The following is a 21,443-nucleotide window of genomic DNA, read 5'->3' as shown; positions in this document are numbered from 1 at the left end:
AAGGGCATCATATTCTCCCCAATATGATATGCACAACCATCCTACGTCTTGTCTCCATAATGAGTCTTGCATGGGTCCCTTACCCTTTATAAATTTGTTTTTTCAATTTTCACCATTCACGATATTGTGTTGTGACACACAATTTTTTTTTTAAAGATTATTCATTAATTTGTATTTTCATGACGTCATATCATACAATATTATAGTGACATTATATCGTATAATATTATATATACTCTGTTAAATTGAAGTCTAGTTATATATATAGTACTACATATATTCTTCTAAAAGGTTGAACCACAACCCTAAGGGCATAGTACTACATATATACTACTATGGAATGTGGATTGTTGTTCTTCCTTTTATTTTGATGCTCTAAATCTTTATTAATGCATTTCATTTCTACATATGTTTAAAAAAAAAAAATTCCAAATCTAGGACTAAATCTCTTTTAATTTCTTTTATTATAAATAGCGAGTGATTTCCTAAGGGCACGGTTCTTTATTTTTATTAAGAGAAAAATCAAAGAATCAATTATGGTTCATCAATTATGCTTAGCTTCCATTATGAACACACATAGTGTCTTGTTTCAGTCGACATTTGAGCCAGTATTGCACTTGATATAAACAATGTGTAACAATACGTTAAATCGGGTATAACATGTTAGGAAAAGCAACAATGGAGAATACTGGGCGTGGCTGGTTTGGAACGAAAGAAGGATAAAAGGTTCTGTATCGTGTATTAAACACTACCTTAAAAGCATTTACGACCAGAGATTGAGTCGCATGCTCTCGACAGGCACAACAGAACGTACAGGATAGCTCCATGTTTCTCACCGGCAATATAAACGCAGCAGGTTTTCTTGGCAGCATGGCTATTCACACAGTGTTTAGAAGTGGAGATCAGGATGGTTTATATAGTGTGTGTGTTGTAACAACCCACCTCTCACTATCCACTATTGTAGAGCTACAAACCAGCAAAGGACCAACTCTGCACACTCATACAAAAATAGGGTGAGAAAAAAAGTTTTGGGAGCAAAACATTAACCCTACCACAAGCCAAGCAACAACACACACAATTTACCTCCTTTCCCTCTTCATAACACTTCAAACTCTCTTTAAAGTGTTGAAGTATATAAGTGAGGAAAGAAGAGATTATCCAACCAATGTGGGACAACTTGAGTAAGCTACAAGAGCCTTTCCCTTTAAATGCTCTCAACATAACATAACACCGATATCTTTAGCACCATGAATGTTATCCACATACATTATATCGGATAATCTAATAAGTAATAACCCATCCACTATATAAACCAACAGGATTATATTTGTAGGCACAACACAACACCGACATCATTGGACACCTTAAAATTACTTTATATAACCCACAATTAGAAAATTAATCATATATATATCTACCTTAAATGCAATCCAGGCTTAGAGAGGTTCTAAGCTGGTTTAAGAATCAAAACTTCACTTACATCGATATTGAATCTGACTCATTACAGATTATTCAAGGGCTGAATTTCAAGACTTTATTTAGACTCATCATTCGATTTACTTTTGCTTGATATTAAAGATTTGCTACGTATTTCCCCTAATGTGTATATTTCGTTTGTTAAATGATCAACAAATAGGGCCGCTCATTTCTTAGTTAAAGAGGCTCTTTCTATGTCTAATTGTATGAATTGACTTGATCATCTCCTTTCCTTTCCTTTCCTTGTAATGTTTTGTTTTCGGATAGTAATTAATGCATTTTCCTTTGGGTTTCAAAAAGAAAAAAAAATGCAATCCAGGCCACCTAAGGGAAATTGTTTTGGGATTGAGAAGACTACACAAAAGTTGTGTGCAAAACAGCCATGGTAATGAAATGACTCATGATTGCTTGGGAAATGAGAGGGGGAAATGATGATATTAATAAGACAGAGAAGAGAAACCAAATCAGCATGTGATTGCTGTCCTAATTGTCCCAAGTTTGTGGCTTGAAAGTCAATGGAATTGACTATTGAAAAGATTTAATTAATTAGGAAAAAATAAATAATAAATAATAAATTAATTAAAGAAAAAGATGGTGGCTGGTTTTGAATTGGAGCCCCCAGAAAAAATCTGGGATAATAATTTCAAACTTTTTGCAAAGGGGAAGACAGTTAAGCTGGTGATGAGGTGGGTTTACTGTGCAGTGGTGGCAAAACATCAGACCAAACTGTTGTGTCCCACCATAATGTCAACAAAAAACCTCTTATCAAACTGGACCTCACCTGCCATTATATGAAGATCATGGTCTCCTTGTTGTTTTCTGTCCCCTGGATTTGTAGGGATGACCAACAATTTGTTTATTACTTTTATTTTAATGTATATAGAAACGTATTAGTATTTAAGGGTTTTTTGTATTTTTTTCTCAATAACAAGTTGACTTGGAGGAGAGATACAACGAGAGAGAGAAAAAAATTAAGTTTAACTCTTAATATAGGTTTTTTTTTTTTCCTTGATTTAAAAAATTGGTTAAAATTAAGCGTCTACACACTAGCACCCAAACCAAGCCCAATAATGATTGGCTAGATCCCTCCTTAATTCAATCGTTATACCGTGCACCAGGACGCACATAGTACTGTGCGCCTCGCGTCTCTCAAAACGACGTCGTTTTGTTAACTTGTTAAAAAAATTCATCTGTTTCGAATGCACATAAACTCATAACAGAATACACATAATCTAACATAATACATAATACACATAAACTTTTAACTGAATACACATACTGAGGTTTGGTTAACATAATAAATATAAACTCTTAACTGAATACACATAAACTCATAACACAATACACATAAACTTTTAACTAAATACACATAATGGGGTTTGGTTAACATAATAGACATAAACTCTTAACTGAATACACATAAACTCATAACACAATACACATAAATTTTTAACTGAATACACATAATGGGGTTTGGTCTGTTTGGACGGACGGAGTGACATCAGCATGAAACGCGCGCGTTTTGTGCCTGGGTGCACATTGCTATGTGCGCCGTGGCGCACGATATAAATTGCCTCTAGGCTTTCGAGAGTGCCGAGCGCATGAAATACACGTGTTGCACATGCCGACCCCATGGCATGTGTCTCTTCCCCTGCCTATAAATACCTCGCGAGATGGCAATGAAAGGGACTTTTAGCAATTGTTCTATAACTTTACATAGTTCGGGAATCTCTGACCTCACGCTGAACACCGAGCATAATACTTTAAACCAACAAGCATACCACAGAAGGACCTAAACCTGGTTCGGTCCCGTATTTTGTGTATAATCGTAGTAACACCATATTTACTACATCAATATCCAACAATGGGAGTGTTTGGTAAATAGTTGTTGGCTGATTGGATTACTGAGTTTGACTAATTGATAGCATTAGAAAATTGTAAAAAAATGTTTGGTAAATTAGTTGTTAGTTGATAGCTTATTACATGTAAAATGACTTTTTCAAAAAATTGATCGAAAAAACTGCTTTGAGCAGCTTTTTGAATTTTAACATTTTGGAGCAATAAGCTGTTATAAAAAAGCTAATTAATCAAACACACATATTGATTGTTTAACCAAGTCAAACAATTAATAATAGTCAAATAAGTCAAAATTGACTGATAAGCTAACTATATTATCAAACATGACCAATATAATGTTCTGATACGAATATAGTATGCAAAATATGTCTCGTCGTTGAATGCTAAACGATGTGGTATCAATCCTGAATAAATTGGGTACATACGTTTTAGTAAAGTAGACCAAAAAAGATAGAAAATCTAATACCAACTTTAAGATGAGAATTAAATACTTGTAATCTGCAGCTTAGAGGCTTAGTGGATGGGAATATATGACTATACTAACCGAAAGTAGTTTCATCATCTTTAGACAAAACATATATAGTCAACAAAACCTTTGTTTTTTGCATACATATATGTAACACAACATAAATTCGATACCTCTTTTTTTCATCTTCTTTATCTTTCTGTCCAGAGAATGCAAATACAACCTCATTGAAAGGCTTAATAGAGGCTATGTTTAGTAAACCTAGCTGAAAAGGTACATAGCTGAAATTAAAGCTGAAAACTGAAAAGTTGTTAACTAACTGATTATGCTTAAAAGTGTTTGGTAAAATTCGTCTATTGAAATTAGAGTCAATAATTTCAAGACACTGATGTGATGAACCAATTAGGATTCAATGAAGATAACGTATAACAATTGAAAACCGTTAAGGTTTGCTCACCCCAAGGGTTCTCATACCCCGGTCTGACAAGATGGTGGAAGGAGCAAGTAGTACTCGATCTTTTAGATCACATGCATTATTATTATTATTGTTATTATTATTATTATTATTATTTTGGTGAGATATTTTGAAATTAATGGAATTGAATCAACTTATTGAAGGCTATAAACATACCATTCATGTCAATTCCATTGGAGCTAGAGGCCTAGGTAGTGCAAGTAGTACGTCAAGATCATAGTATTCTCTACTTACTAGCTAGCATCAAGAAAACAACAAATTTCTCAACTTCTCATCAATGTGAGTAATAATAGGTTTGGGAGAAGAGTAATAATAGGTCGGTTTGAGGTATTTAAGTATGTCATTAAAAGTTCAAATATATATATATATATATATATATATATATATATATATATATTAAGTTCCAGTGCGGGTAAATACTTCCCGTGCGGTTGTGCGAGTGATTAATGTACGTGAGTTTTGTACTTAATGTGCGTGAGTCTTGTGCTTAAGGTGCGTGAGATTTGTGCTTAATGTGCGTGAGTGTGTAGTGCTTAATGTGCGTGAGTTTTGTACTTAAGGTGCGTGAGTCTTGTGCTTAATGTGCGTGAGTTGTGTGCTTAATGTGCGCGAGTGTGTACTTAATGTGAGTTGTTGTTGAAACTTTAAAGTACATGAGTTTTGTGCTTAATATGCGTGAGTCTGATCTTGTGCTTAATGTGCGTGAGTTTTGTATTTAATGTGCGTGAGGGTTGTGCTTAAGATGTGTGAGTTTTGTGTTTAAGGTGCATGAGTTTATGTTCTGAATGTATTTTGTTTGTGTGTTTAATGTGCGTCTGTTGTATACTTAAAGTGTGCCAGTGTAATGCTTAATGTGCATGAATCCACCTACACAACCGCACGGGAAGCACCACCAGCACCTGATCCCTTCCCTATATATATATATATATATATATATATATATATATATATATATATATATATATATATATATATATAGTGCCTTTTAAAATAGTTATATTATGAGTACAATTCAATATAATATTGACTTCATTCAATATATATGTTATATACATGTATTTTGTTCTTAAGTACGTCATAATATATAAGAAAACAAGTTATTATTCATAGATTCAATTAAATTTTGCCTGTAATTAATTTAGTAATAACTAATCATAATATATAATAAAACTCTCTTATATCTTGGCAATGTATAACTTAGGCAAAGAGGAAGTTACATGAGCAAGAAGTTATTAGTTTAAATATCATTGGGAGTATTTAAAGCATGATATGCAGTTTAGGCTGACATGTACTGAGGGGATTGTTGGGAAGAAATATTTTGGCCCTGTTTGGTAAAAATTTGGCCTATAGGTCAATTTTGGCTTATTTGACCACTATTAATTGTTTAATTTAGTTAAAATGTCAATATAAATGTTTGGCTAATTAGCTTTTTGCAACTCCAAAAGGCTAAAATTCAAAAAGTTACTCCAAGCAACTTTTTCAATTAACTTTTTGAGAAAAGAAATTATACCAAACAACTATTAACTAACAGCTAATTTACCAAACACTTTCTACAATCAGCTAATGTTATCAACTATTTATACCCTCTAATTAACACAATCAGCTAACAACTAACAACTAACAACTATCAGCTAACAACCATTTTACCAAACAGGGCCTTTGTCATCAAAATGTGGAGTTGACTATTATGCAAGTATAAGGAAATAAAGATGTACATTCACCATTAGCTATAGTGTTTAACATAGTGGTAAACACTCGATTCGGGTTAAAAAAAAAAATTTACTCCATCTGTCTCATTTTATCTGTCCTACTTACTATTCATTGGTCAAACTAACTTTTTCTTCTTTGTTTATTTTCTTTAGTATTTTTTACTTATTTTTAAATTTGATCTTTTGTGTTTAATAGTACTTTTAGTGTAGTTTCTAAAATATATAAATTTTGTATACTAATACTGAACTTAATATTATGAAAAATTGATTTAAAAATACCTTCTGTTAAACCTCGTTAATCGAATCAGACATATAAAATGGGATGGAGGGAGTATTATATAAGAGTTAGCATGATTGTACAATAATAATGTCATTTACTAAAGCATGCACTTTGGGTGCTAGCTGGTCGAATCATATTAAGGAATCACTAATAGGTTTCTTAGCTAGCTATCTTGCTTGTCTCTTGATGGAATTGAGATTGATGACCTTCCGGAGTATAACCACCACTAATAATTGTCCAATCCATCCAAAAGGTGTATTCTTGATATTAACATGCAACTTTAAAAAAGAAAAAAAAAAAAAACTTTATTTTGTACATTCATGGGAGAAAATTAAACAAGACAAGATAATAGAACTTAATAGATCTTGGTGTCCAAGCTACTTAAATGGTATATATATATATATATATATATATATATATATATATATATATAGAGAGAGAGAGAGAGAGAGAGAGAGAGAGAGAGAGAGTAAATACCACCTATGGTCCCTCGAGTTTGATGGCATCGCCATCAATGGTCCCTAACTTCCGTAATTACCATCCGTCATCCTCCGAGTTATGAAAAGTTACCTTCTAGCGTCCTTCCGTTACTTCCTCCCGTCTTAGCCGTCAAAATGGAGGGTAATATTGTCATTTGACTTATACAAAAAGAGTTAATACCAGCCAAGGTCCCTCGAGTTTGGTGGTTTGGCCATCTTTAGTCCCAAACTTGGCCAAACAATATTAAAGAAAGTTGGTGGTTTCTCAACTTCCAACTCGAACTTCCTCGTCTCCTATACAATATTAAAGAAAATTTACAAATGTATAGTATTCTCCTCTTCAATTTCTCTCAACGTCATTGCTTACATATTAGCATAATTCATATATATTCACACACAAAAAAATTTATTGAGTAAATTTCAATTTTGATCCTGTGACTATAAGGGTTCTGTTAATTGCAGTCCACGACTTTCAAAAGTGTTAATTTAGTACCTTGATTATGCAATTTTTATCAATTTTGGTCACTCCGGTCAAATTGCCAATCAAATTTCGCCAGAAAATTTTAATTGGTCAAATAATAGGGGTATTTTAGTAATTTTATATCTCTTTTCTTTCTTGTTCTCGGAGAAGGCCGTGCGTTAACAGTGATTGCGATGAATGCGGCGTTTATCCCCCCAGTACCAATCTTTGTGTTCCGGTGATCGGAAAATCTGTAAACCCTGTGACATTCCATCTTCATTCCCACCATCTTCACCCCCGCGAGAGCCGCCGCTGTCTCCGCCACATTCCAAATGGCTTAGGAGGGGTTTATTAGTGTTCGCAATTGTCGGTTCAGTTGGGGCATTTGCAGGAATCTGCACGGTTCTTTACTACATATGGACATGTGTTTGTGCCAACTCCACCATGTCATCTCTTCCCCTCGTTGAATTCACAATTAACACTGAAACAGTATGCACAACCTTTTCATAATGGGTAGAGGGCAGGGGAACATATTGTCGCTGACGGCGGGATTCACGGACTGGAGGCCATCAGAGATTTTTAATATCGTTTTCGGACAAGAGAGGGTCATTGGACTCAAGCAGAAAATGGCGACTTGGAGCTTGGATTGAGTTGGGGTTGGTGAATGGTGGCCACTGTTCCATCATTACACTCCGATGTCCGCAATTTTTTCCGGTCATTTTTGGTTGGTCTATGGCTCAAGATTTTGGGTGTTTGCAAAGTTGGTACGTGGTCTCAGTCTCCGGTGGTGTTTGTTTTGTTGATGGCTTGAATAATTGAATGGGTTTGTTGAAATCAAGAACTCTGGTGTCATGGTGTGGTAATTCTTGGTGGGCTTGTGGCGGTTTTTTGTTTGGTGTTTTTTCTGGCGTATGGGATTCCTCCGGCGTGTGCCAGCTGCTTCTCTCCGTCTGCGTCCGTCGCTACTGGCTCTCTGACGAATCCATGTAGATTCTCCGAGAAGAAGGAAGAAAAGAGATATAAAATTACTAAAATATCCCCATTATATAACCAATTAAAAATTTCAGGCGAAATTTGATCGGTAATTTGGCCGTACCAAAATTGATAAAAATTGCATAGTCAAGGTATTAAATTAACAGTTTTGAAAGTCGTAGACCGCAATTAACAAGACTCCTATAGTCACAGGACCAAAATTGAGCACCCAAAATTGGGACTAAAGATGGCCAAACCACCAAACTCGAGGGACCTTGGCTGGTACTAACTCTTTTCGTATAAGTCAAATGACAATATTACCCTCCATTTTGACGGTTGAGACGGGAGGAAGTAACGGAAGGACGCTAGATGGTAACTTTTCACAACTCGGGGGATGACGGATGGTAATTACGGAAGTTAGGGACCATTGATAGCGATGTCACCAAACTCGAGGGACCATAGGTGGTATTTACTCTATATATATATATATATATATATATATATATATATATATATATATATATATATATATATATATATATATATATATATATATATATATATATATATATATATATATATATATATATATATATATATATATATATATATATATATATATATATATATATATATATATATATATATATATATAGGGTGCCATTCTAATGCAAACACTCTTAAAATACAAACGTGTGGACAAGAACTAGCCATAGGATGCAATAAGATGAACGGATGAGATGTAGCCTATTATGGGAGACGCTGACTTCTAATTATTATTAATAAGGGTAATATTGACAATGCACACACACCCCCTACTGTGAAACGACTCCTAACCCGTATGGCACCCTATAATTAAGGAATTCAAATACTACAAGGAATGCAATAGTCAATCAGCAGCGACAAAACACCCCCCCCCCCCCCCCCACCGGAACCAATCCCATGTGCACCCATCGACGTGAGAAACAGACTCCATGGACGCGCGAGGAAACACCATGGCCGACGAAGACCAACGAAATTATGATGCCAACTTGGACTCCATGGATGACGCCAATCCAGGTAAGTACACCATATAGTTGAACCCCTATTACTGTGCATATCGATCCAACCGTGAAAAAACCAACTGAATGCACTGGAATAAAACTTTGGGAGTCACAAATCGTAAATAATTTAACCCTGTATGTACTCGTAGTAGATGTGATGGAATTGCATCAATAATTTAACCATGTATGTACTAGAAATCATGGACTGATTACAGGAAGGGTGATGGAAGGGAATGTAGCGTTGAGTTCATAGAGTGCACCCGTTATTAGTCTCAAATGCACACAACGTACCGAAGTTTGAACATGCATGCACCCACAGATTCTATCATTTATATTATACTCAATTCTAACAGCGCTACTAGTGCCAAAAATTGCTACTAATATTTACGGAACACACCTTTGATTTATAGGCAAAGAGCATACTGAAGAAGAAGCAACGGATTGCGAAATGATCATATTACCCGATGGAACGAAACGGTGGTTACCCACCTGCAAAAGTGAATGCACCCCGTATGAAGGGCAACAATTTGCAACACTAGAAGACGGACTAGCCTTCTACCGGGCATACGCAATTACTGTCGATTTTGATATTAGAAAAGGAACGATGCGCATGAATAGGGAAGGGAAAGTACACATAAAATACATGTTATGCTCACGGGAAGGATTCAAGCCCCCCAAGAAGGGCAATACCACAGCCACCGACATGGTAAACACCACACAACCAAAGAAAAGAAAGCGGGTGTCAAAAAGAGTTGGTTGTAAGGCCCGAATTGTGATAACAAGGTGTAAGACCGGCAATTACACGGTCCATGCAGTGGAGTTATGGCACACACACTACCTATGCTCAGACATTGGGAGACCCTTCTTGAAAATAAATAGGAAGCTGGATATTGGACACAAAATATTCCTAGCAAACTGTGCAAGGGCAAACATTGGTTCTACCAAATCTTGGAGACTATACAAAGAAATGGTAGGAAGTTTTACTGATATAGGGGCAACATCCACGGATTTCTGCAACTTCAGAAGGGATTTGTTGGCGTATATTGCTGGAGCAGATGCACAAATGGTGGTAGAAGACATGTACAAAAATAAAGAGGCCAACCCAGACTTCTACTTCGATTTTGATCTAAACGAAGATAGACAACTATGCAGGTTGTTTTGGGCTGACGCAATATCACGGAAGAATTTTGCATGTTTTGGCGACGTGATGTCATTCGACGCTACGTACAGCACGAACAGGTACATATGACTCCAATTAAATTGTTATCCAGTACGTGTTAGTACTCAAACACACATGCATGCACAACTGCTAAACATTGTATGCACAATATAAACCACGAGATCCAATCACCAGCCCTGGTAATTGAACCGATCGAATCAATGCTTAATTACACTGTGATGTTTTATGTGCACCCCTGTGTATTCGTGAGTGCACAACAGCATGCATGCAGTTTTACTTTTATATGTCTGCCGGGCGAGCCAAAAAAAAAAATGAGGCCTGTCTTACTAAATATTATATGTCTATGCACTAACTGAGAAACAATACACACCATGCAGATACAAACTTGTATTTGTACCGTTCACAGGCGTGGACAACCATAAACGAAGCATTACATTTGGAGCAGGCCTCATTGCAAGAGAAGATGTGGAGTCGTATGAGTGGTTATTAAAAAGCTTCAAAGCCGCGATGGGGTATACACCAAGATGTACTATTACAGATCAAGATCCAGCACTAAAAGTCGCAATACCCAACATTATGCCAAAAACGAGACACCGGTTCTGTATGTGGCACATCATGTCAAAAGTCGGGGACAAGGCAGGACCTGCACTGGCAAAGAACATCGAGTTTAAAAAGGCCCTAAACAATGCAGTATGGGATGAAACCTTAAGTGCCACCGAATTTGAATTGAAATGGGCAAAGGTAATGCAAGATTACAACCTTGTTGAGCACAGGTGGTTTAACCAACTGTACGAGGCACATGCATCATGGATACCCGCATATTTCCAAGATATATTCATGGGAGGACTACTCAAAACAACATCACGTTCAGAATCGGAGAACAGTTATTTCGGAAAATTCACCAATCACCACTGCAGCCTAGTCGAGTTTATAATGCAATACAACCGCGCCATAGAAGAACAGAGGCATAACCAGGCAAAGTTGAACGCAGACTGTGAAGGTTCAACCCCTGAACCGAAAACCCCGTTGGGCATGGAACGCCAAGCAGCGGCATTGTACACCATCAACATATTCTACGAGTTCCAAAAAGAAATATGGGCCGGAAGTTTCACATGCAAAATCACAAACAAGACACTTGAGGCCGGGAACCGGAAGTACGTTGTACACGAAACAGGTGCGAAATTGTACGAGGTAACACACGAAGAAGCTACCCACAAAACAGAATGCAGTTGCAACAAATTCAACAGAGTAGGAATCTTATGTAAGCATGTGTTGGCAATTTTCAAGGACGAAGGCATCGAAGAAATACCAGCACACTATATTGTTCCCCGATGGACAAGAGACGCATGTGCACGGCCAATGTATGACATTGTGTTGAAAGGCAGCCCTAATACGCAAGGGGGGACCGAACTCAAATCAATTGCGAACCAACTCTGGAATGAATTCTACAACTGCTTGGGATTGGCTAATGGAAGTGAAAATGAAATGTCTCTAATGTTGACAACAATGCAGCAGCTAAACGGGAAGTTAAAGAGTGCTAAGCAACAAGCCAACCCAAGCACCAGCCACCAATCAGTGATTGAATCAATAGTCAACGCTACTGCACCTACCGAGATCCAAATCAAGCCACCCAATGTTGCAAAAAACAATGGCAGCGGGAAACGATTAAAGAGCAATAAAGAGAAAGCAATGGAAAGAACGAAGAAAAAGGTGAGGACATGTGCTACTTGTGACCAACCGGGCCACGACAGCCAAAATTGTCCAGAAAGAAAACCCATACCAGACGAGTAGCCTCCAGTGGTTTAAAATACTACGAATTCTAGCACAATTTAAAGTTGAATTAGATACTTGTCAAATATTAGAATATTATCCATCACTAGTTCGTTTGTTCAGCTATGCACACTAACTACCATCAATGTCCAAACAGTTTTTATTTCTAAGCCTACAGTGTAATAGTTAACTACTTGATTGCTCAACTATGCACACTGTGTACCATCACCGTGTACACACAGTTTTACTGCTACGCCTACGCGCTAATAGTAAACTAGTTAATATCTTCTGCGCACCCGGTCCACCATCATTGTGCACCCATAGGCTTTATTACTACGCCTATGAGTTAACAGCCAAATACTCACCACAGTGAAATCTATTACATTCATACCCATCTTTGCCACCTTCAGTTGCGACTGCACAATATTTAACCCCAAGGTGCACCCACAGATTTAACAATAACCGTATATACTTAAATTCAACTGGACCGTTTTTAATTTCACCCATGAAAACCAATGTACTGCGAACAGACATGCACACTTCGAACCGCCAGCTCACACACACGCTTCCAATTAGAAAACCATACAAGCTAATAGAAAACTATTTAGGTGAGTTTAATTTCATACCATTTTCACACAAGGCTTTATAATTAGATAGCTGTGCACTACGCCTACACGTTAATAGTTAACTAGTTAATTTCTTCCACTATGCACCCGGTCTCCAACCACTGTGCACCCCCCCTTCTATTAGTAAGCCAGTTAACAGCGAAACACTCACTACGGAGAAATTTATTAAACTCACAACACATTTTTGACATGTAATCCGTTGCGACCGCACACTAATTAACGCCAAGGTGCACCCACATATTTATCAATAACCGTATACAATTAAATTTAAATGGGCCCACGAAACCCAATGTATACAATTAAATTTAAATGGACCGACGAAACCCAATGTATTACGAACAGATATGCCCACTTAGAACCGCCCTTGCGCACACATACTTTCAATTAGTAAACCCTATAAGCTAATAGTAAACTACCCGGTTGAGTTTAATTGTATCCCATTTTTTTTACCCATGCCTTGATAATTATATAGTTGCACACGCACATTAGATAATATAGACCTACTGCCTTCTGTGTACTTTGGATGAATAGAGAACCAGACATACTTCATTAACCTATGCACCCCAAGTTAAAACACTGTGCATCCAAACACACACAGCGCTGCAACCCAACAACAAATGAGATACCAAAATTTAATTAAACAAGAAGCAATTAATAACATAATTTTGACACTAATAAACAAACAACCAACTGCAAATAAACAAACTTCATGAGGTTACACAGGTGCAGCCCTTACTTAGCAAAAAGAATGAGAACCCAACAAACTAAATACCGGCTTAATCCCCCATGCACAGTAACAATGGTAGCTACATAAAAATCCCAAAAAGGTACGCATACCATGGCAAAAACTACGAACTAACATCAATTAAACCAAAGACACCAAAGACACGGTCCTACGGGATCAATGACACAAACTTATACGCCCGAACAACATTCACAGCCTTTAGTAAATTGAACTCTGATGTGGCGATTTCCTTCATGTAGCGTAACCTTAACTTCTTGAGCTGACCAACGTTACCTTTGCTAAGCCCACACCTCCATCTGGCCACTCCCTGCCCCATATAAGACTCCATATGACGCATGACATAGACCCCGCAGTCAACCATATTCTTCCCATCCCGCCAACTCATCTGCATACGCTTTGGCTCCAAACACGCACACATCGAAGACCTCCCCGGATGAATAGTGCTAAAGAATTCCATTAGCATCCCCAGCTGTAAAACACCCCCAGATTGCAGACATAAAAAAAACTAAAAAGCGCAACGAGGTAAAAACGTACCAAACTGTGCAAAATATTTAACATACCAAATCCTCTGGGCAATCCCCATATTTTAGCTTCGTATTAGGCTGAAGAGTCGAATTGTCAATTATCTCACACCGGAATTTTTGAAAATCAACGCATATAAGGAAGTAATGTTTCTGACGTAGAATGGGGAACATAAACTGCAAAAAAACACCGACGCACCACCTTAAAACCAGAATGACGGACACAACACTCAGACCCTATGCACACAGAATATGATGGACAGGTAGTCTAGAAGCCATGAACAACAAAAGAATTCATACCAAATCAACTTCAGAAATGTAACGATATGGCGATGCCTGAAACTCCTCGTGCAACCTATCCTTGAACAACGCAAACCGCTTATCCCGATCAAGGGATGTATCCACGACAGTATGAAGCTTCAAAAGGAGTAAAATCAGCACAACAAAAAAAAAAATAAACATGTCAAACTATCATACCACAAAAAGATGCAATTACAAACCGTGGAAAGAGTGGAGGCAAAAAAACGAGAAGGGGCATTCGGTTCCTTATACCGCTCCCGACAATTTAACAGACAAGCACATGCGTCTACAACACCAACCTCTACCAAAGATCCGGGTGCCAAAGACATCAAGTCCGCCCACCGCGCCACACTACCACCCACATCAACCAAAATCTCCTCCCTACAGAAAATTAATAAAAAAAAAAAAAACACACCAATCAAACACACATAACCAACACAATATGTCTATTAACAAATGGTTCTCGAAACTAACATATCCCCCCCAGCTGCACACAACAACCAGTTGCAAATAACCGACTCCTCTGGATTGTCTAAAGGTGGCAACCCAAGATCCAGATTTGACAACTGCAAAGGCAAAGCATCCGGCGGGATAGTAACACCCCTAGACCGTTTGACAGGGGCTTGACAAACACACCCGTTAGACCGACACCGGCTAGGCTCACCCCCACAAACAGATGGCTGCACAGAAAGAAGTGTGAGCATTAACAACCAAGTCCTGAATTTAAATTACAACATGCCGCTTACCTAAACTACGCACCCATAAGTGCAAGCAAGTGCAAACATTTATACACCCCCCCCCCCCCCCCCCGCACACACACATAAAAGCTAAATCCATCAAACCAACTATGAGTATATAGCTAAACATGAGAAGTGACAACACCAACACCCAAGTCTTGAATTCAAACTACAAAGTGCCACCTACTTAAACTGAGCACACAAAAATTCCAACGAGTGCATCTATTTATACGCATCAACGCACGCATCAAAAACATTACTACATAACAAACCACACAAATAAATACAGCAAACACATCCATTAATTCGCAAGCATGTCAACACCTACTATAACCAAATAACAAAGAACCTGCATTTTGGAGAAAAAAAAAACCCAATGAAAAGAATGCACACATCAAATCCGTCCTTGTATACCAATTTAAATCTCATTCCTCTATACACAAACATACCAAACCATGCTCAATCGGCGTAGATAACGGAGCATCAACATGCGCAGGTAACTTTGAACCCCCCGGGCAAGCACCCTGAGCCCCAATATCACACACAATGGAATCACCAGCACCATGCTCTTGGAGCAGACCACCCTAGCAAATAGGAATAGAGTGAAAAAAAATAATGAGTTATAACCCAACAAAACCAAAACCAGTGTGAACGCACACAAGTAACCCAACAAAACTGACCTCAACACCAGAAAAAGGATGACCAGTATTGGCCGGAGTTAAACCACAAACCACATCCCCAATATCAGCCCCCCCACGATCAGGAAAATCTTGCGTAATACCTAGACTAAACGATGGAATATCATAAAAAACAACGGGCTGCTCATCAGAACGCGCCTCTCCAACAGCCTTTACAACTTCAAACACCTGTCGAAGCAACTCGCCATCAAAAGCACCAACAGGACCCTGCTTTGCCAACTCTAAAATATCTCTTGAAAACAACCTTGATCTTTCTAATACAACATCTGCGAATGTCTAACCCAACAAAAAAAGATGACACATTAAATAAAACCCACCCATAAAGACACACACAAACACCACTTGCCCGTGTGCACCCCTAGACCATAAACATAAATGAATGCCTACCAACAAACCCCATACCTTTGGCCCATAATCAACTGCATCTGCAGACGGATTGACCATGGGGGGCTCAATCATACCAAGGCCAAACCCGCCACCTCGAATCTCGGAAAATTCCCGTTCATGAAGTAAACGTGAAGACCAACCACGCAGACCAGGAATACCCCGGGGGACAGAGCGCGCACCATGCACAACACGATCCACATACAACAACTGCAAAAAGAACCAAAAATAGTGACAAAATTAATTGTACCGACATAGTGGGAAAGAACAAAACAGAAATCACCAAATAGAAAAAATTACACAAAGAATACCGTAACAAACTCAGCCGGCCCAATAAAGAACTTATGCCGACCCGAACGCCAAGCAGACTGCGTCTCAACCAACGTGTCGACCACCAGCTTGCACCAATTTAAGTCAGGCACGCTAGACACATCATCAAAATGATGCCAATACATCTGGTTTGCATAACCGCTACACTTACAAGAAACCAATGTGGAGAGCACCAACATAAGAAAATTGCGCTTAAACCAGACGCCACCATCCACCGCACCAACCATCCTAACACTAATCTCCGAAGGGGTAACCCTGTACCTGGACTTCTCGAATAACCCCCTCCAGTGTTTCAAAGTGTTGCTGATCTTACGTCTATCCCGCTGAACCATATCAATATGACCACGCGGAAACCCCAAAATCAACTCCACATCACTCTCATCTACCCCCAACGATCTCCCACCCCCAAGATCAAACGACTTCGATTGGCTATCAAAATTATACAGCAGCCACCGCAGAAGCCACGGAGGAAGATCCTCAACCTGAAAGTCTAACAACGCCCCAAACCCGAGCTCCCGAATGTCAGACTTCTGCTGAAAGCTCAAGTCTTTCAGGGCATTAACCAATACCACCGACTGCGCCCTCATCTTCACTGTAGGATACAAATCATCCTCCTCAGGGGTGAGTTCACAATCAGGGGCGTTTTCCTGTGACAGCTCTACCGGAATCCTCGGGAGGACTGGCCTAAGCGGCGACACAAAGTCACTATCATCCTCAGATATCCCTGAAGGACCCGCATCTGACTGAGCACGCTTAGAATTTTTAGCTGCACAAAAAAAAACACGCACAAGCACGTGAAGTAACATTTAAACAACACTATGCACGCATAAAGCATAGCAAACGCACCCATTTACCCACGAACATGCAAACAAAAACCCCACTACTTCCAACCACAACTTGCACCTAACCAACCCTTGAATTCAATAAACATAACCCCCTTAATAAAACTACACACACAAAAATACCAACAAGTGCATCCACTTATTCACACCACCCCACGCATCAAACCCATTGCTTTATAACACAACAATGCAGCCAGCCAACTCTAAAAACGAACATCCAAATGACACTAACAAAAAAAAAACTGTGCACACAAACGCAACAAGGTTTATGTATTTGCAGGTATGCAATTACATTATAATGACATTATGTATGCAAAATAAATTCATTACTGAAAAGCTACAGGTTTATTTTCAGAATAATAATACAACTACGCAATAATATTGATGAACCTAAAAATGTTCATTAAGAGAATAGCGGCAGTTCACTGACACCATGTAAAAAGCAGCTCATTATTTTATTAATACTACTAGTCCATTAATAAATAACTAAGATTCAATACATATTAATATGAGTATAGTTCAAAAGATCTCATTCAACTATGCTTAAAAATATATTCTGTAATATTAATTTTATTCATTTATACAAAAAAAAAATGAAAAAAAAATCATGCAGTCAATTTTCCTATAATCATGTTCACTGGATTGTGAGCCAAAAGACATAGCAACAAGCTGCTATCCATTGCAGTGGCTTAAAACACATAGCAACAAGCTGCTATCCGAGTTGCTTTATAACACACACACAGCTCACCAAATGATGGACACAATTACAGAACACAAAAACAAAAAAACAGGAGTGAAATTATAAAAACCTACCTTTAGCTACCAACAATTGAACAATCGGTACAGGAGTGGAATTAAATTACACTAATATGCATTGAGTTCAAACTGACCGAGATGATTATGATCGGGTTCGTTGAAATGATGTTTAGATTTCCCAATTCAAATAAATTAACAACGACAATTTTAACATCCTAAATAAATCTTAAAACCAAATTATACAAAGACATTAACATACACCCCCAAAATTATAAAGCACCCAAATAAACCCTACTCTAAACCCGACGCCAACCCCCGCCGTTAACCACCGTTAACCACCGTCTGCCACCACCACCCACCCCCACCCACTCACACACACCTCGCCTGGAGCTGAGAACACACATGCATAATCGACCAACACCTGAAGCCAAACACGGCGAAAGGGGGCAAGACATACCTGGCTTTTTTCGCTTGGCTCCACTGCGCTCCCCCTCCACGCCCATTGTCCAAACTGCTGATGAAGCCACGAATCGTCGGCGAGAAAGCAGAAGCCCGGTCACGGCAGAGACGAAGAGAGAGTCCGGAAAGCAGAGAAAGAGTGATCGCCCGGGAAAATCGATGTCTCACAATGATATTCAATCCCTATAGGATTTGACGCAATTAAAATAAATCAAAACCCCCAAAATACCCCCCTTATCGTGAAATAGTACATTAATTTATTAAAACCCATCCTAAATAATTAATTAAATCCTGGCCATCCATACCTAAAATCCAACACTCCTGATGAATCCACACGTTTGTATTTTAAGACCCGTTTGTATTTGAATAGAATCCTATATATATATATATATATATATATATATATATATATATATATATATATATATATATATATATATATATATATATATATATATATATCGGGTAGGGATCAGGTGCGGTTGGTGCTTCCCGTGCGGTTGTGCGGGTGGACTCGATCACATTAAACATTACACGGGCGCACTTTAAGTACACAACAGACGCACATTAAACACACAAACAAAATACATTCAGAACACAAATTCACGCACCTTAACCACAAAACTCACGTACCTTAAGCACAAAACTCACGCACATTAAACACAAAATTACACGCACCTTAAGTTTTAACAACAACTCACATTAAGTACATACTCACGCACATTAAGTACAAAACTCACGCACCTTAAGTACAAGACTCGCGCACCTTGAGCACAAAACTCATGCACATTAAGCACAAAACTCATGCAATTTAAAGTTTCAACAACAACTCACATTAAGTACACACTCACGCACATTAAGCACACAACTCACGCACCTTAGGCACAAGACTCACGCACCTTAAGTACAAAATCCACGCACATTAAGCACTACACACGCACATTAAGCACAAACCCCACGCACCTTGAGCACAAACCTCACGCACCTTAAGCACAACACTCACGCACATTAAGTACAAAACTCACGCACATTAATCACCCGCACAACCGCACGGGAAGCATTCACCTGTACTGGAAACCTATATATATATATATATATATATATATATATATATATATATATATATATATATATATATATATATATATATATTATTCGTGACTTTCCGCGACCATTCTTAGTATAGATTGGTCACGAAAAATGTTAAATATTTTTTTTATCTCATCCGCGATTGTTCTTGGTGAAGAACGGTCGCAGATTTTTTTAAATATTTTATTTATTTTAAAATCCCTATTTTTTTTTTAAATTCATGTACATACTGTTGGAAATAATGAACCAAAGTCGATTTAATATCGCAAATTAATATTTATATATATACACACGAAAGTATATAAAATATTATTCGATATATATCCGATATATATATATATATATATATATATATATATATATATATATATATATATATATATATATATATCAACCAAAATGGAAGTTATAATCCACATATTATAATTCCAACCAAAAGGAAACGAAGTAAGGATTTATTGCTTAAAAGCATAATCTCAAAATCGGAAAAGAGAGAAGATGAAAAATCGTGGTAAGTACGAGTCGAGCGAATCACTCTTTTTTCTTAAAATTAAAACCTTATTTGACAACTCCCAAAAGTCAAACCCAGCGAAAGTCAAACCCAGCGAACTAGAGCACGGGCATAACACAATCGACAAGAACAGAGTAGATGATGGAGCTATGGAAAACAAGTTCAAGCTTTCTTTGAAATTTGATTTGCACACCCCCTACACTTAAGAGAGAGAGCCTCTATGCTATACAATTCAATAAATCTTAAAAGAGCTCTTGTATAAATAGTGGTGCAAGTCTACTTCCCAAAACAATGTGGGACAAAAGTTACACTTTTTCCTTACACTTTTTCCTTTCATTTTCCAACTCAAATGGGTCTACTTTGAGAATCAATATCTCATTCACCCATTATTCGTTTTGAGCGTACAATATATCAATCTCTTCGTCTCACTACGACGAACCCGAATCCATTTTGACCCGACCCAAATCGAAAGTGAACCCCACTGATAATTGTACCACAAAATAGCTACTTAAAATACCATTTTAATGCTATTTTTTCTAACACACTTCTTTCTTCTCTCAAAATTCTTCATGCCACAACAATTATATATTATCCTCTCAGCATTCTCATTCACATTTAGCTTGATATCATACCAAGTAAAGTGTTCGCGGACTCTCATACAATAACTAACATATAGTGTATTAGTGCTTGAACTTTTGATTTTAAAAATTTTATGACTATAGACTACACTTGAAAATGACACATTATATCATTCTTAAATGACATTTTAAGTATTCAATAATGTATAATACATATTCTTAATTATTTTAACACTAATATAAAAAAGTAACTTTATATATATACACACGAAAATATAAATGTAATTTTAAAATTCACATATGACCCTACCACCATGTCCCATAATTGTTCAAACTTTATAAAAATGTTTAATTCTATTTAGGGCTATATTTAAACCCATGATTTGACTAGCCCAACTTTTTCTAATAAGATTAATTATATATAAACATATACATATATAGGCCAAGAGAAAGGTTGAAAGTTCAAAGAGTGGAAAACCAAGCTTTACAGAAAGCAGCTAAATGTACACTCAGAATTGAATATTGTGTCAATAAGAAGTTTCTTAGCAAAAGAGGTTGGGATGTAAAGATGGTAGGGAACATATTATCTTCTGAAATATCATACTTTTGCTTCTTTTTTTAAAAAAAAAAAAAAAATTATTATTATTATTATTATTATTATTATTATTATTATTATTATTATTATTATTATTATTATTAT

The 21,443-nt window shown here is 37.3% G+C and overlaps 1 protein-coding gene across 1 annotated transcript; it reads left to right on the top strand.

Moving 5' to 3' along the window:
- The first annotated feature begins 8,845 nt into the window (after positions 1-8,845).
- LOC109173477 (protein FAR1-RELATED SEQUENCE 5-like) lies at positions 8,846-12,416 on the top strand. The gene is made up of 3 exons (XM_019322714.1): positions 8,846-9,233; positions 9,628-10,460; positions 10,779-12,416. Exons 1-3 carry the CDS (start codon positions 9,149-9,151, stop codon positions 12,186-12,188), a joined length of 2,328 nt encoding a protein of 775 aa, XP_019178259.1. The 5' UTR covers positions 8,846-9,148; the 3' UTR covers positions 12,189-12,416.
- Positions 12,417-21,443: the final 9,027 nt, after the last annotated feature.

The sequence above is a fragment of the Ipomoea nil genome, unplaced genomic scaffold (genome assembly GCF_001879475.1).
Source record: "Ipomoea nil cultivar Tokyo-kokei standard unplaced genomic scaffold, Asagao_1.1 scaffold0482, whole genome shotgun sequence".
NCBI classification, from domain to species: Eukaryota; Viridiplantae; Streptophyta; class Magnoliopsida; order Solanales; family Convolvulaceae; genus Ipomoea; species Ipomoea nil.
This window is presented reverse-complemented; position numbering and strand designations above follow the sequence as displayed.

Bases quoted from the DNA above. Each gene is read 5' to 3' on its own strand.
- LOC109173477 (XM_019322714.1), top strand. From the start codon at position 9,149: ATGGACGCGCGAGGAAACACCATGGCCGACGAAGACCAACGAAATTAT. The intron at 9,234-9,627 runs GTAAGTACACCA...TTTGATTTATAG, and splicing joins CATGGATGACGCCAATCCAG to GCAAAGAGCATACTGAAGAA. The intron at 10,461-10,778 runs ATATGACTCCAA...CCATGCAGATAC, and splicing joins CGTACAGCACGAACAGGTAC to AAACTTGTATTTGTACCGTT.